This window comes from Poecilia formosa, unplaced genomic scaffold (genome assembly GCF_000485575.1).
Source record: "Poecilia formosa unplaced genomic scaffold, Poecilia_formosa-5.1.2 Scaffold103, whole genome shotgun sequence".
Lineage (NCBI taxonomy): Eukaryota > Metazoa > Chordata > Actinopteri > Cyprinodontiformes > Poeciliidae > Poecilia > Poecilia formosa.
Genome location: NW_006800042.1, coordinates 378063 through 404815, shown reverse-complemented (window position 1 = coordinate 404815; position 26753 = coordinate 378063). Strand labels below are relative to the sequence as shown.

The 26753-nt window shown below is 38.8% G+C and overlaps 1 protein-coding gene across 2 annotated transcripts in view; it reads left to right on the top strand.

Moving 5' to 3' along the window:
- coro1ca (coronin, actin binding protein, 1Ca) overlaps positions 1-26753 on the top strand; it is a 32720-nt gene extending 5967 nt beyond the window's left edge. For both annotated transcript variants that reach the window (XM_007559140.2, XM_007559141.2), the window contains exons 2-11: positions 6706-6902; positions 19592-19714; positions 21303-21432; positions 21547-21728; positions 22617-22736; positions 22874-22978; positions 23093-23238; positions 23429-23486; positions 23583-23825; positions 24265-26753. In XM_007559140.2, the coding sequence (XP_007559202.1) occupies positions 6706-6902; positions 19592-19714; positions 21303-21432; positions 21547-21728; positions 22617-22736; positions 22874-22978; positions 23093-23238; positions 23429-23486; positions 23583-23825; positions 24265-24384 (1424 nt within the window). In that variant the 3' untranslated portion in view covers positions 24385-26753. The remainder of the gene's footprint in view (positions 1-6705; positions 6903-19591; positions 19715-21302; positions 21433-21546; positions 21729-22616; positions 22737-22873; positions 22979-23092; positions 23239-23428; positions 23487-23582; positions 23826-24264) is intronic.

Sequence of the window (26753 nt, the reverse complement as noted above, 5' to 3'; positions counted from 1 at the left end):
AGTGTAGGATAGTTTAGTCTGTAACAATTGGTTAGTCTGCCGGAAAGATATACATTTGCCTTCTTAGCCGAAATGGGTTACTACTCTCTCCGGTATTAATCTAACCTTTCTCGAACGTTGCTGTGAGTCTCAACGGAGGTGAAGGCTGACCGAGGGCACCTGGGGGTCAACAGTAGCACAGCTGTGTTTGGATTTGTTAGCTGTCTCAGACACGGCCGCCTCCGCTGGTTATGGTGCGGCACGAAGCCTTTAGAAGTGCACAGCCTGTCTTCCTATGGCTTTGTGGACTGAGGAAGTGGGTCAGGAAGCGGAGGCAAACCAAGCAGAAGATGTAATGGAGGGCTTGGTCCTGTGGACTGCAGTATGGTGTGAGGGCCGTGGTTAACTTTTGAACGCATTTAAGAATTGACATGATACTGATGTGGTCATATTTGTAATACGTGCTGAGTGTGTAAAAAATAAAAATTGCATAACAAGGCACTTTATCAAAACAACAAAACCTCTGTCTGCTAGAACATGTTCTTTGGAAAGAACTGACTTGTCTCGTCGTCATAGATTACATTCTTCCGACATGTATGACATACCTCAGGTGGTGTCTAGTCTTGTCTGATTTGATCTCGACTGTGTATTCAAGAAGAACATCAAATGGAGGAAGTATTATTCAAAATTTAATGTTAATGTTGCCTGATGTTTTGTTTTTTGTCAATCAATAGGAGATATTTCTTTTGGGTTTTTTAAGCACAACTGGAAAGGAACAGCTCATGAACAACAGACTCAGCTGCTGTTTCCTGTTAACTTGTAGATTAGGCAGATCTTAATCTGCTAATTTTTTTTACACAGCTTGCAGAAGATGAAACTTTGTATCAAAATATTTGCACTACTAAAAGATACAGCTACAAGATGCTTCAGTGTGTCCAATAAATCAACTGCATGGATGAAATATTTGGAATGTTGTATTATTTGGGCTGCAATATTTTAAAACTCTAATTGCTAATAATATCCACTTGGATGGTCCATTACTGTCACGTCTGAAATAGATTTCAGTGACAAAGATCCTAAAGTTGACAAAATGGTGGGGATATCAGTAATTGTGTGAATGTGGGTAAATAGCAATCAGTATCATCATTGCATTTTTCAGCAATATTTTTCGAAATATTATGCAGACTGTTTGAAAACTAATCAGGAGATCATGGCTACTTTTAAACTAATTTCTTAATCTATCAGCTTTTTTTATTCCATTGTTGAACATGTTATTGGACTGGTTTTAGTTTCTTTTATTTGTATTTTTTAATGACCCTTGACTGACGATTCTTACAGCGTGTGTTGCGTTTTAATGCGGTCGTATTGTCCAGGACATCCTGGTAAATAAGATTTATAATTACCCTTCCTGACATGGATGTAGACAATATTTTTGTCACTAAATGAACCGTAGGTATTAACCTGTTTGACACAGTGTCTCTTTAGTGAAACATGGAGGCTATGCTGCATTGTGAATGGCTGAATCATCTCTGATTTTTGTCCTCTTTCAAGCCTAGCAGTTCAGGCAGGTGCAAAATCATTTCTTGCATTGTCTCCCACCAAAACCAGTGACGTGTGGAAACGGAGTGCTGTTTTGTGCATAATTCATTAGGGGAAGGGGGAAGTGGCTGATCAGGAAGAGGAGGCGACTGCTTTGTGCTCAGGACTTTTTATTTTTTCTTAGGATCTAAGCTGTAAGCAGGCAGATGTTCTACTTACGTGGCTTTTCATACAGTTGCAACTTGATACATGTGCACACACTGTTACCGGCAAAAAACACAACCCTTTCCTGTTTTTGATTGGTTTTGCATTGCTATAAAGTGATTCTTGTAAACCGGGACTTAAGTAGGATAAGAAGTTTAAGATTTAGTTTTAAGTCTCTCAATGCAGAAAGTTGAAGTGAGAAAGGAGGGTGTTGAGCTTTAAGTTTCATACTAAACTTCCAGACTTTATCTAGTCCAATTTTTTTTATGTCTTAACCGAAGGAGTCTGTTATTCCTGTTCAGGAAAGAGGAAGTTAAGAGCTGAAAATGTTGTATTTGTAAATATTGGATCAGGTTTCTGAAGAACTGGCAACCTGTCTGCTGTATAACCAGCAACAAGGCTTTCCCTGGTGGAGTACATATTGGAAAAAGAGGTGGTGGATTAAGTATTGGAAATATTTCTGACTGCTTGTTGCCTGACTTGTCAGTATGGTACTCTATCACAGTCATGTGGCGTTGAGCAGAGCTGGAAAAAAAAAAAAAAAGTTCCTTATCTGCGATTCAGTGGAATCTGACTGGAATCTGGTTTCCAGAGCGCCCTGTGGCCTCACTTACAGGAAGAGGATTTAGCTGCCAGTTATCTGTGGTCTTGGTAGCAAAAGGCAAAGAACAGACACTGTGGAGCGCTCTGAGGTGGCATCATGGAAGTGTGTGTTGTGACAGGGGAAGCTAAGTGTGGGTAAAATAGGTCTGTAAGCATTTTTAAGTAAGGACTCAAAAAAGATGAACGTAAAACACTAACACAGAACTTTCAGATTTTTGCTGCTGTCAGCTGGATGCAACTCGGACTTGGGAGATTGTGACTTACACATTTCTTTGTATTTATTAGATCAGTTTAAACAGTGCACATTATTAATTTAATATTGAGCTTTCCTGTGCTTTCAGAGAAATTACTTGTCTGTGTTATATCTGCAAATCCATTTGTCAGCCATTGCATTCTAGTTTAAGAATACTATTTTAAAGAGTTGATTTTTTGTGAACTTTTTGCATTTTTATCTAAAGCAGTGTCTTGAGTGCTCATATTAAAGCACTTAGCAATGTTTATAGAAGTTGCAAACAATTTTCCTTCATCCATTGTGAGTGCAGCTTTGTAGAGTGCATGAATAAACAGCAAGGACATGGAAAATGTCATCAGTGAAGTTTGATTGTTTTCGTCTTGAATAAAGAAGACTAAACATTACTAAAGCTAGGATTTTTTAAAATGTGATTCTTCTGGATTTTTATGCATTGTGTCCATAAGCCCTTCAGTTCAGCCCCCTTTATAAGTGGAGCTATGGAATAAAATGCGAAATGCTTTTCTTGCAGTAACTTTAAAAATGGCAGCAGTAATAACATCTCCAATGGAACAAAAGTACTATAGTGTATTAGACATTTGCTGGTATGCTTTAGGTTTGTCTTAAAATACCATGTTATCAAATCAATGACATAAATAGATTGCAGAATATTTTTGCTTTACGGTAGCACAAGCCTAACAAGCTGATGTTGGTTGGTTGGTTAAGTAGGCGTGTTATTTTCATTGGTAGACGTCCTGCTGCAGATTGCTTGACAAACATGCCACTCATAGCTTGGCAGCTGTAGTTTTAAAACAGAAATGGTGCTCTTTTAGATTCCACACCTGTTTTTCATCATCAAAAATATTTTCAGACTGAGAATTTGTCTCGATTGTAACAGATTTGAAAGTGTTATATAGGCTTTCTGCATCCTGCTGACTAGCAGTTGGCAGCAACGATTGGGGGAAGAGCTATACTGGATTATTTATAGCTAACTCCAGTTACTCTACTGGTTTTTCTGGCAAATGTATTTTAAAGACTTTTTAATAAGTTTGTTTTTAAGCAGCACGTCTTCAGCAAAAGTTGCAGCAAATGTGTTCTGACACTAAGCTTGTGCTCTAGATCTGTACTTTAAGGTTTGATTAAACTTAAAGTACAGTAAAAGGACAAAATATTTCCAGACTTAGCTTTTCTATGCTCAGTTGGGTGAAGATTCATTACTAAAATGCTTTGTGACTCAAGGGACAAAAACGGCTGTTGCACTTTAAATGCTAAAAGGACTAATATTTTGCTACGCTGGCTAAACAAAAAGACTAGCAAAGCAGAGACAGAAGTAAAGGTTTATTTTTTTACATTTGAATTTACTTCTGTTAAGAATTTAGGTGAACAAAGTTTTCAGTGTTGGAGACAAACAAATGCTAGACATCTGGTGCAGTGAGAAACATCATGTCTCCACTGTAGTGTCTTTAATGCACACCCCTCTTCTCTCACTGAAAACACAGTAAAGACTACCATTGCTACAAAAGCTTTTTAAAAATGTGTTGCTTTCTGGTTCAATCGGTGACCAGATGTTCATTCAGGTAACGCATGGCGTCCTCAGGGATTCTTTATACATATACACGAAAGACCAAAACTTTTAGCTGTTTGTCTTCTGTAGGGTTTTCAAAAATTAGCCAAATATCAGAAAATGCAAGGAGAAAAAAACATAGATTTGAAGTGAATATGCAGCTGCTTTTATGACACAACTTGGTAATAGATTGAGATCCAGCTATATAGGAATGGTCAAATTAAAATAATTTGATTATTAAGCTTTTAACTTTTCTAATATATTATTACACGGTCACATTTTTGATGTACTATGTTGGTTCATCTATTGTTTACACACAGTTATCAGCGTAGTCTTGCTAGAGGACTGTTGCTTGTGTCCTGTGGCCATTGGGGCAAGAGGCAAGGGACATCCCTGACAGGTCAGACGTCATTCACAGGTCAACATGAAGACACTGGACCAGCAACCATGTGCATACACACTTACTCATAAGATCAATTTAGAGAGACCATTTAGCCTGACGTGCATGTTTTTCCAACTCTAGCAAGAAACCAGAGTATCCATATTTGCTCTGGAGGAGGGCTGCTAAAAGAAGGAAGCTAGAGCATGTTGGAGTCTTTATGAAAAGTTTTACTTCAGATAAATGGACAGATCACCTCACTCTCTTGAATTTACATTTAAGCCATTTTTTTTTTTTGCTTTTTGGAGGTCATATTGTCGTTTAACTTTGTGTCTGTACCAAAAGTCTTTTAGCTCGTTGACCTGTGGCCTGGTGGTAGATTTACCTATTTTTGTAATTCCTTTTTTGTTCTTTCAATCCTCTGGATCACACATCTGTGGAAGTTGTAAGCGTTGCATTGAATGATTTGCTGACGTCCTGTAAAACTCTAAACCGCCACCCACTTTGGAAACTGAAGGCCAGTTTTTCCTGTCTCACCAGCTCTGGTTTAGTTGAGCTGTACGTTTAACAGTTGCTTTTCAAAGGAACCTCAAAACATTTCTTGCTTCATACAGCGGGTGCAGAGAGAAATGACTTCAAGGGGAAACAAAAAAAATAAATTAAGTTATCTATATTTAAAAATCCTTCCCAGTGAGACGTTTTTTTTTTTTTTTTTTCTTCTTTATCCCTGTCTCAAGCCTCCTGGGTACCGTGTCACACCAGCATTCACCATAATCTGATCTGAAGGCAGTTGTGCCATCACATCTCATTTCTTTAATGCAGGCACAAACATGTTGTCCCTTTTCAAAAATGTCCTCAGGTCACTGTTATTTCCTTACACCATTTCACCTTCGTTGAGCAGAATGACGTCTGACTTCCTTGGAGCTGCCTTGTGTACGTGTGCAGACATTCCTGACGATCAGCAGATTTCATGTTGGATACATGAGAGAAACGGTTTATAAATGATCAGAATGCAGTTATGTTTACTTTTTCACTTGTTTTGATGCATTGCTGACCTGTGTGTTAACTAATCGTGCAGTTTGGGTTAAAAGGTGCACTGAGCCCGAGTTTTATTAGTGATATTAGTGTAAGCAAACAAGCCCCACCCCGCACTATTGCTTGATTACCAGCCCACATGACTTTAGTTTTATGGAAGCGTTTGGTCACTCCCCTCTTCTAGCAGAATCAACACGCTTCTTATGTTGCAATTCTTGTTTTGTGTCGGGAAAACGAGTCGCAGCAGCTTAAGTCACATTCTTTATCTCTCCTCATTGCCGATTCTTTTCTTTTTTGCCCGCATGTACACACACAATGGGAAAACCACCTGCAAAACATGTCCCACATCCTGTGGGTCGTTTTGGTCGTGGTGACTCAGCCTGGAAATGCGTTTGTGGGGCGTATCAAAGTAAATTTTCAAAATAAGACACGAGGAGCTTTTGAAAGTGATTTATGGAAGTTGTCTCTGTAGGTTGTAGGTGAAGTCGGGCCTGTTTTTTTTTTTTTGTTTTTTTTTCCCCTTCCTTTTTTTTTCTTTTTAATCTGATGTTGGCCAGCTTTTCCATTATTTTTGGAAGTGCTGTGTTATTGTAGAGAGAGCTGTGGGACCCAATCCTCTGAATGAGCATGTTTTCCAGAGCTCTTGTCTGCCAGCAGATTTTTGTCTTGTGAGGATTTTCCCTGAAACAACCACAAAGTCTTTTTGTTTGGGTTGGGTATGGCATATCCTCTTCTGGAAGTGGACCTCTCTGTCCTGTTCCACTGATAAACGTTCTTGTTTAATATTCGACCTATTGGAAGATGGGATCCTGAAATAACTAGGAACCCTTTAAAAAGGCTTTAAGATATTACACTTTTTTCCCCCCATAAAATATACGTACAATTTACATAACATGGGATTGCTTTCAGCTGTCAAAATAACCAGTGATATGTTTAAAAAAACCCACACACACACAGTAGCCTAACACATCTACATACATGTTGCTTCCAAGTGAAAGAAATGCTTTCAGTTTGCAGTAAGAAGTTCACCGACATTTGAACGTCTTAAATATTTCACTCTCCTCACTACAACTCTGCAGAATGTAGCTTTTCTTTTATATTCATTAATTTCAGCAAAGCGAGCCTTAATTTTCCAGATGTTGCATGCAACTTTTTTTCTTTCTCCCCCTGCAGATATGAGACGAGTTGTACGACAGAGCAAATTCCGTCATATCTTTGGCCAGGCGGTGAAGTATGACCAATGCTACGATGACATTCGGGTCTCAAGGGTCACATGGGACAGCTCCTTCTGTGCAGTCAACCCCAAGTTTGTTGCCATAATTATTGAGGCCAGCGGCGGTGGAGCTTTTCTCGTTCTCCCTCTTCATAAGGTAAGTTTTCGATAATGTAGAAAATGTTTGTATTTACTGTACATGCGGCATTGGAGGAAGATGGAGAGATCCAGATGAGCTGATGAGTGTTTTTTTTTGCTTAAAGTCTGATTTCTGACTCGGCAGTAGATTACAGATCATACCTTCGTTCTGAGATTTTTGAAAGGGTTAAAACATTTTACATATCCAGCATGTTTCATGAAAGGCAGAGCTTGTTGAAAGCTAAAAAGGCTGAAACTGAGCAAATCTCTGCTCTATTCAGCCTTTAACTTGTGCTTTATTTCGCAGCCTGTACATCTTAATTTGTCACAGAAAATATGGGTTTCTTTTTCCGACATGAATTTTCAAACCCTCACTGATGAAGAAAACTCTCAACTTCAAGTCTCCTTTCCTCTCCAAGTGGCCTGTTGGGGCTTGTGCTGATCGATGACAGTCATTTTATTTATTTTTTTCTTCCCAGTGGATCATTATCTTTAGCTGAAGGAAGTCCTGTTGTCCTGTTGGTGTTGCATACACATGATTACTTTGTCCAGTTAAATTGAACACATATTTGGATGAATGCAAAATTAACATGAAATATCTGTGTTTTTATTTTAAAGGGATGCATTGGTTAGTTTCCACTTTTCTTTTTTTTAAATAAAACAAATGGTCATTTGTAACGAGCACTACCTCGTTTCTGCTGAACCATCCAGTCGGTGTATTCTGGGATTAATGTTTACCAGCAGGCTGCTTGACACGCCCTTATGTGTAAACCTGAAACTACTCCAGAGCTCTGAAGTTAACAGTGTCCTGATTTTTTTCTCCATATAAGGAATCACTCCTAAGATTTAAGACTTTTGTTGGGCAAGACTGCTTTTATAGAGCGTCTTGATGTAAACAAAGTAACTGAGTGTACTTGCTTCTTGTCTTTAAATGTGCTGTCATAATGGGATTAATTAATGTGTGGCAGAGGTTAAACCGCATCTTAAACCAGCCTCTGTCCTACTTAAAAGCAAAAAACCCAAACCCTTTGATGTCAGCATGGTTAATGGCAGTTAACCGTTTAGCCTCTTGTTTCTTTTCAGCAGAGGCAGACACTGGCGGGATGGCAGGTTCTAACACTATGAGCGACATAAGCACTGCAATCTGTTGACAGATCTGCCCAAAGTCTGTAATTAATGTACAGTGGTACTCTGCTATGTCATATGAGAAGGATCTGGCATGGGAACTGGATCCTCAGGGCTGTCATCGCACAGCTTACACCTCTCAGCACCTCATTCAATGCAGGGCTTGTGCTGGAGGTGGGCTGTGGGCTCAGGGCTTTCACGTTCCTGCTGCCCTTCTTTCTGCGTCTATCTTTGTGTGAGCTGCCCTCTGCATGCCATGTGAATGCACAGCGGTGGTGCAGCCAGAGAACAAACTCTGCTTTCACGACTACATCTGCTGCTGAAGAAAACCCCGGGGCAATTACCTCAAATCGGACAGTGGGAAAAACGGATACATTTTCAGACCGCCTTGCATTTAGGTTGATGGGCTAGAACTTGAAAGACCAGTCCTTCAGCTGTAGCGTTTGACCTATTCATTGAGAAACTGGAGCTGAAAGGGAACACTATCTTTCAGAAGAGCTTTGTATGTATTTTATGACTTAAGACAGTTTGCAGAGTACAGCAAATGAACCGGGTTCACAATTTGGCGAGTGGAAAGGATTTTTTCCTTGGAAATAATGGAGATTCCCTTTTTTAATTTTTGCTTTTTGTTCTTTAGATCATTTCAGCCTTTTATCTTTGTACAATTCTTAAATAGGTTTCTGAATTATAAAAAGTTTGTTGGAAAAAAAACTATGTAGCATCAGGAGGCTGTACAGCTCTGAAGTGGGACAAAAACTGTTCCTGCAAGCAGTAGAAACAGTGAATTACTCTTGTAAACCTGGACTCTGTGTGTGTTATGTTCCAATAAACCAAAAGTTCATTTTCAGGAAACCAGAATTTTATAAAAATGTAAATTGAAGTAATTCATTTTATATGGATTCCCTGCACATTATCCTGCCAATACCAAGAGTTATATTCTACAAGAGTTGATGCTGTGACATTTTTTATAGCTACAACCTCATTTTTGCATATTTTATTACAGTGGTCATGTTTTAACTTCCTTGATTAGGACAAAACTAATAACTAAGTGGAAATTCACCCTTTATAAAAATAGAACATGTAAAAGTCACTTCCTCGTCGTTTGCAAAACATATTTTTGTACTGTTAACAAAACTTCACAGCAGCAACACCGTACAATTTCTGTGTGTGTGCGCGTGTGTGTGTGTTTTAAGTGATGAACTGCAGCAGCAGGGTAGTTTATGTCTGATTAATTTTTTTACCCCCACACGGTGGATTGTGATGTGGATTCGATCAGCCTGTGGTTGTGATGAGGTCCCTCCAGGAAGTTGCAATGTTGCGATCACAACTATTGACACAAATTCATTTTTCATTTGCAAATTTTGCGCGTACATGCAATTTTCGCCATCTCTTGTGCAAATCTGACCAGTCACCTTAACGTTTCCTTCTTTTCTGACCAATCACTGCAACTCAGCTAAATTTTAACCAGGTAGATAATTTCTGATTTAATTTCCTGTTTCACAACGTCCGAGGCGTCTTTAAACGCACCGCGAGCGTTCACAGTCTGACGCTGGTTATACTGTGGATCTGATCAGTGAAGGGAGAGCTCCAGGGTCCGTCATGTTCAGCAACTAGCCAGAGCCAAAAAGCAAAAAAGACTTTGCTGTTTTCTTCCAAACAAACTGTAAGCTGAGTAATGCTGCTACATGCAGCAAATGTTGGCTAAATCATTCATCTATTTTAGTTTATAATATTAAGCTGGTTAAGAAGAATACTAAATGTTATCTATTTTACACCCCTTGCTTCTTAATGCCAGGAATAAACCCAATCCTCTTTAATTTCTGTACAGAAGTTATGCCCTCTGTTGCTTTCTACATATTTAATAGAAAAGTTTGTCACAATAGAGAGATCAGTGAGGGAGGGGACATTAGACCAGAGGCCAGCAGCAGGACGATGATGCAGGGTCTTCTCAGGTAAGGAGGGATTATAATTGATGAGAGAAAGAGAAGAAAAGAGGAGGTTATGTGCAACAACTTCAACTTTTTTTGTAATACCATATTATGGCAAAGATGAAGCTTGTAACTAACTGTTTTAACTATATGCTAGGACACTCTTGTGAAAGACATCTTTGATCTCACAGGGTTTTATCCTGGCTAAACAAAGGTTTAAGAAAAAATCTGTAACTTTGACTACAACTTTTTGAAAAAGGTGCCACAAAATCGGTAATTTTAGGCTGCATCAATCGCAAAGAAAACATTGCAGCATCCTGGAGGGATGCTGGAGGGTCAAGGGAGCCTGGGTTGCTTTAATGGTGGCCATCAGCTTGAATGTCTTGTTGGGTTTCTTGTATCTCATATTCCTCTTGATCCCCACAGAGACTGAGGCTTAAGGCAAGAGCGTTTGCTGGCCAAACAAGGACAGTGATGGGCATTAAACCAGACATGGGTACTTTTGGAAGTGTGGCCTGTCCAGCTGGAAAATTAAATCTGCATCTAAAGAGAATTTTGACCCATTGAGCAACAGGGTAGTCATTTTACTCTCTAGCTCTAATAGAGACCTGTGTTGTCATCTCTGGTTCTGGAGTGGTTTAACACGACTGCGATTGTCTCCTGGATGTGGCTGCTGTTTGGTGGCCATTGAAGCAGTGACTCCATTCTGCGTCTGTAGCTTGTGAGTGTTTCTGTGAATTGGCATTGCTTCACAATGCTCTCATGGCTGTGGTTTTTTTCTTGCTGCTTGTGCCAACTTTCTCCTGTACTTTTTTCTTCCACTTAACTTTCTTTTTCTTTTGTTTGATAAAGCACTCTGTGAAACCCAACTTTGTTGCTCTTCCACATTTTACCCTCTTTGCGGTAGGAGTTAATATGGACATGTCGAGTTTTCTTCATCATCGTGTAGTTCATTGTTAAATTATACGTGAATTTTTATTAAGTGTTACTCTAGTTTCTGGTTCCCCCTAGCTGTAAGCCATAATCAATGCTTAAAACTGAAAGTGTGATTTATTTGGGTTTTGTTTTATTTTGGTGCTGTTACTGCTGCAATCCTCCCATCTCTGATGCATCTGTTCTGTTGGCCCATCTGCTTGTGCTGTGCAGCTATACGTCTCTGTAGGCAGCCAGCTGCTCTGGGCCTTTGTCCTGCACTTACTCCCTCTGAAGCCTTTTGTCATTATTGCATTTTAGTATTGGGAGGAGGGGCTGGGGGTTTAGTTTGCTAGAAGTATGATCATGCTCCTTCCCCCTTCACAATTAAGCCAGTCATTGTTATTGTGGTGTAACAATAGGAGTTTAAAGAAATGTTTTTCTACATTCCTATGTTCTCATATATCTGGTTTGTTTGTTTTTTTATTAGAAATTTGAGTGTCATCAATAATTCAGAGGTACTTGCAGTTTTTTAAGCTAATTTGAAGCCTCATATTGTGATGGGATGGCTCTTTGTTTGACTCCCTAGGCTGTGGGTTAATGCAGCAGGTTCCCCCGACTCGGCACAGATATGATTATTGCTATTCATTCTGTCAGAACAAGAGTATATATATGTACACTCTCTCTCTCACACACACAGGGGGGGATCAGATGTCCAGCTAAACAGATTTCTTTTCTCGTCCCTCATGCTTTGAATCTCCACTTCTCATTCTTAGTTGAACACCAGCTAATTTATTCCCTGATTTCCATATGAAGGAAGTTGTGGGAGTGATGGCAACTAGCAAGTATTTGGTGATTCCTTTCTGTATGTGCTTAATAGGAAAAGGGAAGTTATTCCAAATACTTTGATTTAAATCTGCGGGGAAAAAAATTGACAGTGATTTATACATGCATCGGAACATTTTTAACATTGTTTTAGCTGAAACATTTATTTTCCATGCTGTGTGCGTGCCCACTGTTATCCACTGTATGTGGAGTTTATTTGATTTGGATTCATTCCCTCAATGATCCATTCATCCTGTGCTCAGTCTTAGCTTTTAGTAATCCCAGGGTGTGTGTACAATGACACAATATTTGTCCTTTCACACCATCTTTAGTTCTAACCGAGCTTCATTCAGCCTCTGAGTGCATAAACCTTTTGGATGTACATTATATCCCACGTCTTTCACAATACTTTGGTCAGTTTGTGTTTAAAGACTTCTGTATTGCTCAGTTCTCTCTGCCTTTACCGCCCATTCCTGCTGACTGCAGATTTTACCATATATGGTCATTCACTGCTCCCTGCCTGACAGGCTTCCAAGACCATTTCCTCATGCTCTGCCATTGGCTGCTTCATGCCGTGTCGGTGCAATTCTGAAAACTGGGATAGGCCAAAATGAGAGAAGCGCTCAAGATGATAGAGCTGGGTTGAAGTCAGATGTCGTCTGTATCAGAAAGATATTAATTGTGTTCATAGCCGATTTTTAAATAGTTGTTTTAATTTAGTCTGTCGGGGCTTAAAGTTTTACATATTTATTTATTTTTAAGCAGCAAGCCCTGAATTTAATCTGCTTCATTTTTACTAAAAACAGGTGTAGACTCCAGTGTGTTTCCCCCCCTCATCCTCTCCCTCCACGTCTAATTAAAAGCATGCTGTAAATGGCACAACTTCAAAACACATCTGGAATTGATATTACTGCTTCAATCTGGCTGTCCGGTTTTACAGATAAGATGCATTTTTTTATAAACTCCAGATTATTTGTAGTAATGTGGACTAATTTTAGCTAAACTGTCTGCACATGGATGGGGCGAAAGGCAATAGATTTTGATAACATTTGCACAAAGGCATTCCCCTCTGTGGATGTACAAATATCCTTTATGAACTTTTTGATCAATAATACAGCAGGAACTCGATGAATGTGAAATTCATTGAAGATTTAACTTGCATGAACCGCCTGATCTGGACCTTGAACAAACTGGCAACACAATTGGACATGGAAATCGTTATAGTCAAGTCCACAATTATTCATACTTGCAGATTTGGATTTAAAATTAAGTCGGTTCAACCAAAAAGTTTGTATCTGATACAAAGTGATAAAATAAATCAGTGTAAAATATGTAGAAATCTTGTCAAAAGTCATGTACCTGTATGTCCTTATTAATTGTATTGATACAAATTAACATTGTGGCAATCAAACTCTCCTCGTGTTTGCTGACCAGCTTGTTTGGACTTGTACTTTAATACTTTACATTTTTTTAATGAACTCAAAGTCTTTCATGCTGGAAGGCCTTCTTGCCAACACCCTAATCTGAAGATCCTCTATCAGTCAGTTCTGACTCTTCATGGGCCAATGCAAAACTTTTATATTCAGTAAATTAAGAGGCAACTTTAAACCTAAATATGTGACATGTATAAATAATGTTGAGCTTAGCAGTCTGTGTATTTATGTCTGAGTTAATCTCACATTCCAGAGTGAAAGACGTCTGGATATTCAGATGCAGTCTTCCACATAGCTACCTTTAGAAATGGACGGAGAAATCAGACGGCGGACACAATCTGAATATGTGCAGCTCGACTAAAGACCTGTTTCTTCTCACTACACACATTATACACTAGAAACATTATGTATTGCTTTGAACAACACTCTACAGTGTGAAAATTACTACCGAGTGATTCTGTTATGAAACATGCTAAATTTTGGAAATGAAACGGTGAAAGGCCTCCATTCTAAAATTAATACACAGTCTGATTAGTTGGTAATGCTAACTGTACTAAGGACAGATTTAAGATGTCGTCTCAAAAAACGTCTTACTTTGGCTGCTCTCACCTACAGGGTGTCGTCAACTCTTCAGATTTTTTTTTTTCTTTTTCTTTCATACCAAAACGATTGCTTCACACTCTGGTATTATTGTCATGAAGAACTTTTTAATCTTTAATGTCATTCCTTCCCACTTGGGAGCTCATTTGAGTTTTCTCCCTTCCTCGGCAGAATGACAGAATCTGCAGCTCAACCAAGACTAGCCCACGCTAAACTGAAGATCATTGTGTTGTTGAGACTGCCCCCGATTGGCAGCAACATGCTGTGGCATGTATATTTGCAGAGCGGGAGCATACTTGGTTTTCTCTCAACAGCATCTATCTGAAGAACTTCAATACTGAAAGTTATCTTTATTATTTTTCCTTTGTTCCACACGTACTTCCAAATCAGTAAATTAGCTCTTGGCTCAATTTCTCTGAATTTAATGAAGTTGTTCTTGTCGCACAATGGAGTATACACCACTCGGTGTATGCTTGGTACTTGTAGAAGGCAGTTTTATTGTGTGTATTTATTGCATGGTATTGTTCCCCATCATAAAGATAGGCCAGATCATAAATTGCTAAAAAAAATCCAGGTGTAACCTTTACCTTCGCTGCCTCGGCTGTTTGCATTAAACTTCCATTCGAAGGCTTGTAAAAGTGGAAATTTCCATGGAGCTCTGAGCAGCTCTGGACAGTATGCATGAAGACCCTTCAGTGGTGTGTGTGTGTGTGTGTGTGTGTGTGTGTGTGAGAGAGAGAATCACATGTTGAACTGCAAGAAAAGGAAGTGTGCAGCCCTCTTATTTGAATGAAAAGAATGTCCTCTCTTGCCTTGAGGGAATATTGTTCATGGTTTTTTTTCCCTGTGTGTGTTTCAGTGCTGTGCTTTGTATCCATCGCCTTGTGATTCACTCATTTTCTGCAACCATACGTGTTGCCATGCAACTGGTTGTTTTGAGGCCTCAGACATTCCTCTTAAAGGAAGTGTAGTTTAGTCATGAACATATTAGATATTCAGCTGCTTGGCTGCAGTATGTGACCATGTAGCCCCTGCATCTTGTGTGGGTAGCTGCTTTATGGCTTTTAGGTGCAAGTGCATTTCACTTTTTGGATATTCTTTTACTTATGGATTACTTGGTGGCCACCTTATTTGAAAGTGACTCACTAACAGAGTCTGGTAGGGTCCTGTTTAGCACTGGTTACTGTTAGCTAAGGTTACATTTTGTTAGGGAAAACTCAAAAACCTACACCATTTACAATTTGATAACCTTAGATATTTAGGCTCACTGTATTGCATGAAAAATTACACTATGTAATATGCAAATTGCTTGGACTGCAAAAAAGAATTAGCTGAAATAACATGCATCCAGACTCTCTATTCTTGTCATTTATTTTGTGACACTTGAGCAAAAGAAAAAGTAAAACAAAGTTGTTTCGGTAGCAAAAGGGCAGATGGCAGCTGAAAGCAACTTATTTAAACTTTGAATTGTGTATTTACTTATATTTTACAGTGGCTGGATAGAATGAAACCCAAAGCAGAAATATTTCAACATTTCACAATACTGAATCTATTGCATGTGATATCACAACATTGATCAGTATTTTTGCGTATTACCATTTTTTTTTTTTCTAATATTGTGCAGACCTATTGGCTGGCTGGTAACTAGAAGAAGTTTTAGAAATGGTTTTATGTCCTCTACTGAAGCAAAGTCAGTTTTAGATTTTGGTCAATTAGGATATCTGCAAGTCACTTTTAGTAAACATGTATTAAATAAAGATTAATAGACATGACAAAATGTAGTGATGCAGCCGAGCGATTGAAGTCAGGCTGCCAAGAGAAAGAGCAGCTTTTTATACACTTGCCCCATTTCATTTTTAGTTTTTGAATCAAGTACAATGTGACTGGAAAGATTGTTAAATGACCTCTGCTTATAGCATTAGGAGCCATAACTGTTCCCAATGAACCTGCCACAGTCATAACACAGCAATGCAAAGGTGAGAATAAAGCTGCTTTTTAAAATCATGTCAGACAAAACAATATGATTTATTTCTGTTTAAATAACATTCAGAAATGTTTGCTTTTAAAATGACTTACAAAGTTGTGGGGAAATTCCTCAAAAAAGTAAAATGCATTAATTAAAACCTAAGTCATGGCGACAATTTCAGAAGTAGTAAGATTGGCTAAAAATCTGCATAAAGCTGTTTTACACAGCCGAGCAAATTTAGAACCAATTTTCTCGCCCTTTAAAGAAACGGTAATAAAGCGCATCTCCCTTTTGTCAGATTTGCTACCAAGCCCTACCATAACCATGAGTAGCGGTCACAGAGGTGACCTTGAATCTCATATCTACCCTGACTTAACAGTAAGTTTTTCTTTAACTTCTCTTCTTTACCGATGCTCCTTTGTCCTGAGTTGTTTGCCATCCAAATATGTGGCGTCTGTATTGATCCAATATCATACAATTAAAAACGGCAACTCTTTCTGGGCTGTTCATTTCTAATATTGTGCCTTGCTTCCTCAAAAAAATTACATTTACTATATGGTGAAAATTGCCCTGAATTGTTTTAATTTCAGATTATTACCTTGACCTGCACTACATTTTCTGTTGAATTATAAATCTTAAAACAAATTGGTTTGCATTTGTAATTTGAAATGCCATAACTCTGAATCGGCTGATCAGACCTCAAAGGTTATAGCAAATTAGTGTTTGCCACTAAAACCCGTTTGCTGCAGCGTTGCATCAAAGGGTGAAGTTTTTGACATATCTTCGCTCTTATTGGTTACACACACATTTTTGGATGCTTTTGGCCAAGCTATGAAAGGTGAGGAAGGTTTTGCTGCTTGGTTCCACTCCTCTTGAGAAGATCAATAGGTCTAATCTGATATCTGATTAAAGTTTTTTTTGTCCAGCTTTTTCTCCATTTCATTTCAGAATGTGCTGGATAACAATAGACTAAAGCATCGAAATTTTGAGATGGTTTATGTGGTAGAAATTAAATTGGGTTCATTGACACTGCACATTCTGTTCCTATAGTATTTGGCAATGTGAAGGATGAGTAGACGTGTACAGTACTAATTATTGTTGATTATTCTTACATGCCAGAACTGGTTAGACTGTGATGATACTCTAAGGGATGTTGAACTGGACTGAACGCAATCCACCGTATCATTATTTGGATAGCGTTTTGTATTTTCAATACTCCAGTATCTTAATCAGAGGATTTATTCTCACACTTGTTTATGTAGTTTCTGTCGCTACACCTGGTATTCATTCCATTTCCTTCCTGCTTTGCATCCTGCTCCAGTTGCCTTCAGGAAATGGAAGAACAGGAATACGTTGATATAAGCTGTTAAGTACATTAGAATCTAATATGTCCGGTATGCAGGGATTTAGTCTCGTCCTTTTGTTGAAAGTTTTATTTGTTGAAAGAGGAATTTCCAGTGAACTCTGCTACATGTAAGGCCACATTTTTCTCAAACTACAAGTGTTATCTGACACTGAATGGTGGATCAGAAATTCCTGCCAACAGTGGCGTCAGATTTAGCTTTTTGCCACTCTAGGGCAGAGTAGGTTTCTGGGTGTGATTTGTTCATGGTAAGGTTTAGAACATAATGCAAATAACATTTAATGCAAAGATCCTTTCATTTTTGCATTAAATATGTTCACATGTTAAAAGTTTTGTTTACCAACTGTACATGCTGGTTTCCAAGCAGAATCATGTCTGCCAGATCTTTATAGTTTGCCACTATTTGTCAAGCCAAAAACCAAAACGCTGCTGTCAAGGTTCCTAACCAGTGGCTGATTTAGAAACAAAATAATTTTCTTCCAAGTAAGGCAACCATTTCACCAACAGCACCAAGCTTTTGTTTAACCAAAGCAAAAAATATAAAACTAAATAAAAAATAGATGGCATTTTAGAAGTGTGATTCTGTAAAAATGAACTTGCTGCTTATATTTTAATTGGAGTATATTAAGTTTATTTGTACAGATATTTCAGCAACAAGGCAGTTCAAACCTTACACCATAAAAACATGATACAGTAACAAGCGATAAACGGTTCATTTTGTCAAATGTGATAATCAAATGTACATCAAATATCTTGATCAAGAGTAGATGACGTTCTGATCAATTTTGTTTTGGATGAAGAGATTAGTTTCCCTGAGAGACTTGGCCTTGCAGCTAGACAGAGGAAACCATTTCCAAAGAGAATTTAAATCTCAAACATGTCAAAGTACTTCTAAGTACTTCACATTATCAAGCCTTTGCTGTTTGTCTCTTTACATTTGACTATAATTTACATGGTTGCAGTGAAGGCCATTTGATTTGGTGGCTGTATTTGTCCAGGGATTAAGTTTTATCTCGGCTTCAGAGTTGAAAATGTGGTCTGCTTAACCTGCATTTTTTATTTATTTATGTTTTTACATGAAAAAAGTATTGCAGTAGAGCATGGGCCAGTCCAGTCTTCAGTCTAAAACTAGTTCTATTTAAATAATAGACACATGCTAAAGTGGTGGTAGCGTAAAGATATCTGCTTTGAAAATGGCTCCACTCATCATTTAGCTCATGTCTCCTGGCAAAATTTGTTATCTAAAGTGAAGTCAACCAGAATTATCAACCAGAGGCAAGATATTGACTGTTCACAAACCTCGCCACTAAACCTGACAAAAACAAGGCAAACGTACGAGACAAACACTTCAGTTCTGCTGTGTTTACAAAGTTTAGACTGTTTGGCATTTACTGCCTGGTATTTTGATGGGAGGAAGTTAAAGCAGGTGGGAGGATGATGGTATTTATTCTCAAACTCTTCATTTTATGGTCCCCTGTTTTTTTTTTTTTTTAAGTTATATTTTTTGGGGACTTTGGTTATGATGCCATTTTTTTTGACCTCCATCACATTTTATTTTTGAATGGGGCATCATTCAGACATGACTAGTATACAAACCGTGCTTCTTAAAAACTGAAGCTTTTCCTGGTGAAACAAGAATGGGACAGCAAAGTTGTCCACTGACCATTTATTACAGTGCATCTAACCGATCTGTTTTTCCAAGTACTTCAATAGGCGCTAAATTAGTCTTGGCTCTGCTGTTATATCCAGTCAAATAATCTTCACCAGTTTCTAGTTTGTCCATTACATAATATTCAGTTTTTAAGTTTTAATAGCTATCCTTCAGTCTTTCCTGGTACGATGGTGGAGTGTCTGCAGGCAGTGCGAGACTGTTTCTGCTATTAGACTGTTAAGCTTTAAATAGAGGCGCTGCTGCAGGGCTGCTCAGCAAGTGACATCATCTGGCCCTGTGGTGGTACTGAAAGTAAACGCAGACTAGGGTGTGTCTTAGACACCCAAGATATTAACCTAAAGGCTCGCTAAGGTAGCTTAGTATTTGGAGAGAACGTGTCAGAACCTGTTGTCTCTAATAAAGCTTTGTGTTTGTATGTCAGAAATTTCCATCCGTTTAGTTTACGAGTTGCATAAGTAGATTATGTAAAGGCCACAGTTCATTGCTTGATTTAGGGTTTCTAGCTTAAATGTAAAACTAAGTCTTGGCATGACATCACCACTAATGACGTTCTTTAATTACAATGGCTTAGATGTTGGAGCTGAATCTAATCGGAGTTTACTTCTGCGTAGCTCCAGAAACACTGGGGAGGTTTTTTGTTGTTGTTGTTTTGAATGAAAAAGATTTGCATGTTTTTTTTTTTTATTAATATTATTTTGGTTCTTTGTTGGACAACATTCAGAATATTTCCTTTATTTCTTGCTCATGTCACTCATCTATTGTTTTTACATTGGAAGAATCCAGCTTTGTATGTGAACGCTTCTTCCTGTAGCTGGGAAGAAGAATTGTCCTGTTTCAAAACACAGACCTGATTCAGACTAATCTTGTTCTGTTTATCTTTACAGTCAGGACGCATTGACAAATCCTACCCAACAGTATGTGGTCACACAGGCCCTGTGTTGGACATCGACTGGTGCCCACACAACGACCAGGTCATTGCCAGCGGCTCTGAGGACTGCACAGTGATGGTAAGGTTTACCTTCCCTGTTCTACCTAAAATCATGCATCTTAATAGTGAGAAAACTGTAATGCTCAAAATTTGGTCAATGAGTGATTAAAGTTTGCATGTTTTTATTTTATTTTATTGGAAGAGGCCTGGCTGTAGCTCGGAGGTGGGTGCAGGCCTCACACTCTGGATTAGATTAGACTGAAATATGTGTTATAGGAATCAGAGGAGGGGAATGATTTAGCTGTTTATTGAGCTGAGGTCACTGACTTCTTTTGAGACTGTTGTTCCTTTTTCCTCCACATGTCCTTATTTGGGCTGTTAAATGCAGAGATTAGTTTTCACAGATGAAACATACCAGCTATTAAAGTTGAAGAAAAGTGCATAAAATTTGGGATCTTTTGATGATGTTGAGGATAACTTTCTCTGTAGCATTGCATTTTTTTTCATGCTTTTTAAAATTAAAATACATTTTTGTTGTGCCTTTTTATTTTCTTGATTCTAGATCATTGTTCCATGGCATAACACTTTAATCTCTTGTTTCTGTGCAGTTGATTTCAATATTTATTTGTTTTTTTGTTGTTTTTATTGAGCATTTCATACATTAAGTTTCTGTTGCTTTGGTGTTATACTTCCCTTTAAGGTGACTTTACCCCATGTCTTGGTCAATGCTGCCCCCTGCAGGTTCCTAATAATATTTAGGATATTTATAGCCAGTAACACTGTATTGAGTCAATTCCATGCTGGTTGCTGTCAGTGAAGGATGAGATGCAACCTGTGCAGTTAATCTTTTCATTAACTTTTCTCTGTATTAAACCGAAAACAAAACAAAGGACAGCACATGTTGAGGCAACTACAAAAGTCAAAAGTCCAATTTTAACATGATCTTCAGATTAGTTCAAAGCAGGGTATCGAGAGCTTTCTGGAATAGGAATTTCTTGCAAATCAAAGTGTCAGATTTAACTTGTAACCCCAGAAGAACTGTTGTAGTTGTGTCAGATTTAGCATCACTGCTAGACTCTGAAGCAGGATACACTTAGTGCTGGTTTTCAATTCGGAACAAAAATACTTTATTAATCCCAAAAGAAATTAAAATTCAACAGTTCTTAATTGACTGCATTGCGCCAAGTTTAGATTTTAGAGGTGGTACTATGGTTTAGGCTGCATTTTTTTCAGAGGCACGCTTCAAGTTACAGGAAACTCTTAATACTACTGCGCACAAAACCACATTGGATAACTTGCCTGATTTGGTCCATAAGGACATTGTGTACGTTTGGTGTGGAGGAACTTTACTGGTCTTCACAGAAGCTTGACCTCAACCCAGTTATACAACTTTGTGATGGATATCCCCGTGAACGTTTGTGGAAAGCCTTTCTGAAGAGTTGAGGCTGTTTTAGCTGCAAAGGCTGAGCTGACTCTATATTAAAGCCTCCTTATCAAGATTGGGATGTCATTAAAGATCATGTATATTTAAAGGAAAGTGTGTCATTAGTTTTAGTGATACAATATAACCTGGACTTTACACGCACTAAAAATGTATTTTAATCCAGAACGGCTCTTGGTGGGTGTGCTTTTCTTCTGAGCCTCATTCATATCCTTGTCCGTTGTAGGTGTGGCAGATTCCTGAGAATGGCCTCGTGACCTCCATGTCTGAACCAGTGGTGGTTCTGGAAGGCCACTCAAAGCGTGTGGGAATCATCACATGGCACCCAACGGCACGAAATGTCCTTCTTAGTGCCGGTAAGAGCCCTGCATTTGTCTTCAGCTTTTTAAGTTTAACAATAATATCACAGCAATAACCCTTTCTGGCTCAGTGACGGTGTATGTTGTCTGATTTATCGCTGCTCTCACCAGGTTGCGACAACCAGATAATCATCTGGAATGTGGGCACAGGAGAGGCCATGATCTCCTTGGAGGACATGCACCCTGATGTCATTTACAATGTGAGCTGGAACCGCAACGGTAGCCTTATCTGCACTTCCTGCAAGGACAAGTCGATCCGTGTCATCGATCCCCGCAAGGAGACCATTGTTGCTGTAAGCCACTTCCAGATAAACTGTTCTGTGTCTGTTTATTTTGCCCAAAGTCAGAGGTAATTATAAGTGGATTTTAAAAATGCATTAAAACTGGGTTGTTTCTAGTTATTGTGGTACCGAGTGCAGATTTATTTTTATTGCACAATTATGCTAAAACTAGGTGTTTGATTGCTGCAAACATCAAGAGCCTGATTGGAGACAACAAATGAATACATTTGGAGAAATGAAAACCACATCACACCTTGGTTTTAACTTTGTGCAATCAGCATATCATTTTCTGTAATTTTGGTTTTCAACTTCCTGACTGCATGCACATGCATTCAAAACTCAAAAAAGGTGATTTTTTTTTTTTTTTACTTTTTTTTTTCAAACGCATTTAAATTCAGGTTTAGCTGCAGTCTGGTTAAAACAACAGCCTATGAAAACTACTGTTTTGGGAAAGGCATCACAATTAGTAAATTATTTTTTAAAGAATCCAAATTAACTGTCAGATGCTTTTTTTTTTTTTTACATTGAAATTCTCAAATAAAATTTTTTGAAAAGTAGAGGATTGCAGATTTTGAAAGGAGCTATGAAGTTAGTCCAGATGCTGGTAAAGCAGCACAATGTGCTAAAACCAACCAAATTAGAAGCCATTTTTATTGTGCTTCATGATCTGTGGATTCTGCAGATAAGGAAACTATTAAAGCAGTTTAATTTGAATACGTTATAATCAAATACCTAGAAAAAGTCTTGAAATTTGATTCTGGAACAATCAGAAAATGTTTAAAACGAGAAATATGTAGGAACACTTTTATACGCCAATATTTTCACTCTGATCATGTAGCATAGAGTAACACAAACTGGTGATAATGGTATCCTCAATAAGCGCCTCTTTGTGTTTTGCAGGAGAAGGAAAAGGCACACGAGGGCGCTCGACCCATGAGGGCCATTTTCCTCTCCAACGGCGACATCCTCACCACCGGCTTCAGTCGAATGAGTGAGAGGCAGCTGGCTCTCTGGAATACGGTGAGTTGTTTCATGTCCCCTCCAGACCCCACACATGCAAAGTCCTTCTCTTGTGTGTCCCTCAAGAATCAGAAGGATCCTAAACAGCTTTGTTTCGTAAAGCTCTGACTATATATAATTTTTTCCTGTTTCTCCAGCAAAACATGGAGGAGCCGATGACCGTCAACGAGATGGACACGAGCAATGGGGTGCTGCTGCCCTTCTATGATCCAGACACCAATGTTGTTTACCTCTGTGGAAAGGTGCCTTTCCTTTTCAGCCATCGGTTACTCGCATAACTGACATTATTAGATTAGCAGGAAAAGATTTTATCTTTTAAGCAGCAGGAATAAACAAGCTGCTTTATTCCCCTGCAGGGTGACAGCAGCATTCGTTACTTTGAGATCACGGATGAGGCTCCGTACGTTCACTTCCTGAACACCTTTGTGAGCAAGGAGCCACAGAGGGGCATGGGGTACATGCCCAAGAGAGGCCTTGATGTCAATAAGTGTGAAATTGCAAGGTAAGCAAAGATGGGAGGAAGGACATCCCTCGTGTTCTTTCCATAACCTCATTCAATGCTGTAGCCACTTACTGACTTCACCACTAGGAGGCAGTAAAGTCATAATGATGCACTTAATTCCAAATCATGGTGTATGCTGTCATGTTATGCACTGGACTGTGAATAAAGCAGTGTGTATTTGTGTTGTCAGGTTCTATAAACTGCATGAAAGGAAGTGTGAGCCTATTGTGATGACTGTACCAAGAAAGGTGAGTCCACAACCAAGTTGGCTTAAAATCTTCTTTGTCGTTGTGTGTTGGTCTTGTCGTAGGTGAAGTTTTTAATATCTTGTCCTTCCTTGCCAGTCGGACCTGTTCCAGGACGACTTGTACCCGGACACAGCGGGACCGGACCCCGCCCTGGAGGCGGAGGAGTGGTTCGAGGGCAAGAACGGAGACCCCATTCTCATATCCCTAAAGAACGGCTACGTCCCCGGCAAGAACCGAGAGTTCAAGGTCGTCAAAAAGAACATTTTGGACAGCAAGGTCAACAAGAACACGGAGAACTCGAGCCCTGCCAACAAGTCTGCTTCTTCAACTCCATCAATTGTGAGTTGCATGTCATTTTCTGTGTTTTCCAATGTGAGATTGCCACTTTAAAATGTCTGGTCTGCTGTGACTTTAAACTGCTGCACCTTGAGTCTGGAGGAGTAAAAGAGTAATTAAAAAAATATTTGAAAGTTTTGTGGGTATACTGAAGAAGAAATATATGATTTTAAAATTGGATTCACTGATATTTTTCCCCCCAAAACTTTGGTTGGGTGGGGGGGAAAAAAGCATGTTGGTTTGAAACTATTTCTGGACGACTTAAATACTCAAAGCATTTATATATCCAGAACTGGCTGTTTTCTGTAGTATTTTTCTCTTTTAACATGTGATCTTTTGTAAAACTAATTTGCAGATAGCTAGAAATCAGCCTGAAAAAGCCAAATTGGTGCCCTGTTTTTATAGAAAACTAAGATTCTCATCTGTCTCTTGTTCTTTACAGAAATCTGAGGCAAAGATGGAGGAGATCTTGAAAGAAATCAAATCCCTCAAGGACCTGATCAGCAGTCAGGAGAAGCGAATCATCAAACTTGAAGAGCAGATGTCCAAAGTTGCCATTTAGGGGCCATTTATCCCCCCATCCCACTACAATTCAGGACGTTCCTTTAGCTGGGGACTTCAGGGTGCGCGGGAGCGGTAATCCTCTGTCTTTCTGATGGCGTTTGGTCTGAATCCTGCCAGCCAACGATCCCCAGCAACATTCCAGACGAACTTTTTCTTAGCCAGATCCCAACCCTCAGTCTAACACAGGTGGAATAAGAAGGATTTGGTAAATTTAGCAGAAAGTACTTTTGCTTTTTGATGAAAAGAACATTCCTTTTATTCTGTTTCAGTCTTTTATTTCCCCTAGCTGATTTAAAAAAGAGGTCTTAATTCGTCTCATTTTAGACTGACCAAATCGACAACAGTTCCACTTTTTCTGATATCTCTTCATTTTTAAGTAGGTGCCAGTGTTTTGTGTTGGCGTGTCCCGAAACGAAAATGTTGCCAAATTTAAATTGTGTTTACACCTCCTGAACAGTATTTTCTTTCCCTTTCTGCGAGACTGTTTTAGACTCAAACAGTGAAGTTTGGTGAAGTGGACCGTTTATATAAAGAGGAGAATTTAATCATTTTACTACTATGAAAACAGGTAACGTAGCTGTAAAATGATTGAAATTTAGATGCCGGTTAAAGAAAAGGCCTCCCAGTTTTTCAGTCAACATTAAACATTTAGATAATACCCCAAATGACAAATCCCTTGTCTTAGTTCAACCTGCACAAATCTATCCCTGCTTTCTTTTCCATTGACCTCCATGTAGACATGCATACCTTTCCTTCCCGCTACATTCACATGAACTCTGAAATTTTTGTAGAAAATCACATTCCACTGATTTTATCATGAAAGGACCAAAAAAAGTTCCCGCCTCCTCTCTCTGTAAACGGTCTGCTGTAGCGGCTCTGGTCACCTAGTTCATGCTTTATGTGCTGCACATAGAAAGAATAAGAAGAGCTTTTTTTCTTTCGTCTTTGCCACAAAAACGGATTTGTCTTTGTAGGACCTGCAGCTTCCAATCTCAGTGTTTGTTGTAAACAGTCTTGCTAAACCCACATGTAGTTAGTTTGTTTTCTGTATAATTAGAGAAGAAAAAACACCAACAACAAACTGATTTATTTCAGAGCATCTTATGATAAAGGTGGATATTATAGAAGAAGCTGTTCATGGTGAAAATCACGGGTCCGGATGTCCCTGCTTTGTTTCCAGCTCAAAGCAAAATGAAGGTCCATTACCTGCCTATAATTTGGGAAAAAAACGAACAGTTTGGATACCGCTTACCTGTTTTTTTTGTTTTTTTTTTACTATTATTCTGTTTCTTGTTCCAGCTGTGCTTGTATCCCTCTTAGCACTTCCACTTTTTAAATCCTGTGAGTTAATTATGTCCTTAAATCAGTGTAGTTATTCCAAATACCAGAACCATTGGATTGTCCAACTGGAGTCGTTGCGGTCCAAAAGAAGCTCTATTTTTCTGAGGTTTTAGATTTGTTTCCCAGTGGGAAGCTGAGACGGGTTAATGGTTCAGTCTGTTGTTTGCCTTTGTTAATTAACACTGTACAGACCTGAAAGTGCCATAGAAGAAACTCTGAAAGTGTGTGTTGGAGGTTGTGTAGTGAATGGACGAATTGAAAGGTGCCTGGATTTTAAAACCACTTTGAGGTGCTATACTTTGTACTGACCCCCTGTTCCTAAAGTGCTGATGACACCACCGAGTCCTGCCAGTCATTCCGACACGTACACCAGGCAGCGTCTTCGCTCTCTGTTCAATCTGAGCATTGAGCCACTGACATTCTGGCATTTTTCTTCTTGGTACGGGTATAAAAATCTTTTTAAAATTGATTTCAAACCAAGAATTTTGCGGCTGTAGCACGGCCGTGGAAGTCAGCGGCCATCGGGATGCACTTTGAGCAGCGAGTTGTACATAACAGGAAATCTAATGAGGCTGCCACTCCGTAGATTTTTATAGCATGGTTGGTGCAAAACTTTAGTATCTAACAGCAATCCAAAGGGATAATGTAGGTGGAAGTGGCGCTGAAAGATAGGTGTATGTTTGTAATTAAGGTTTAGAAAAATGAGTGAAAGCTGGTGTAAATATGATCAGGAATCATTGTTTTTTTTTTTTGTGGTTGTGCTAAAGAGGGTGTTTGTATGGGTGATGGGTTTTAAACGTCTTCCCCCTCCCCTCCTGTTTTGTGTTCCTTGCACCTTTGCCCCCGTACCACCATAAGAGGAAAGCAGAACCTCCATCGCATATGAAAAATGAGAAACTAGATCAGACAAAAACCAACCAGGACGAAAGCCTCGGTGAGGTCTGCTCAGCTTCTTTTGTTCATTATCCTTGCTTCAAATATTGGACATTGATTATAAGAAAATTAATAAAGAATTTTTAAAATGAA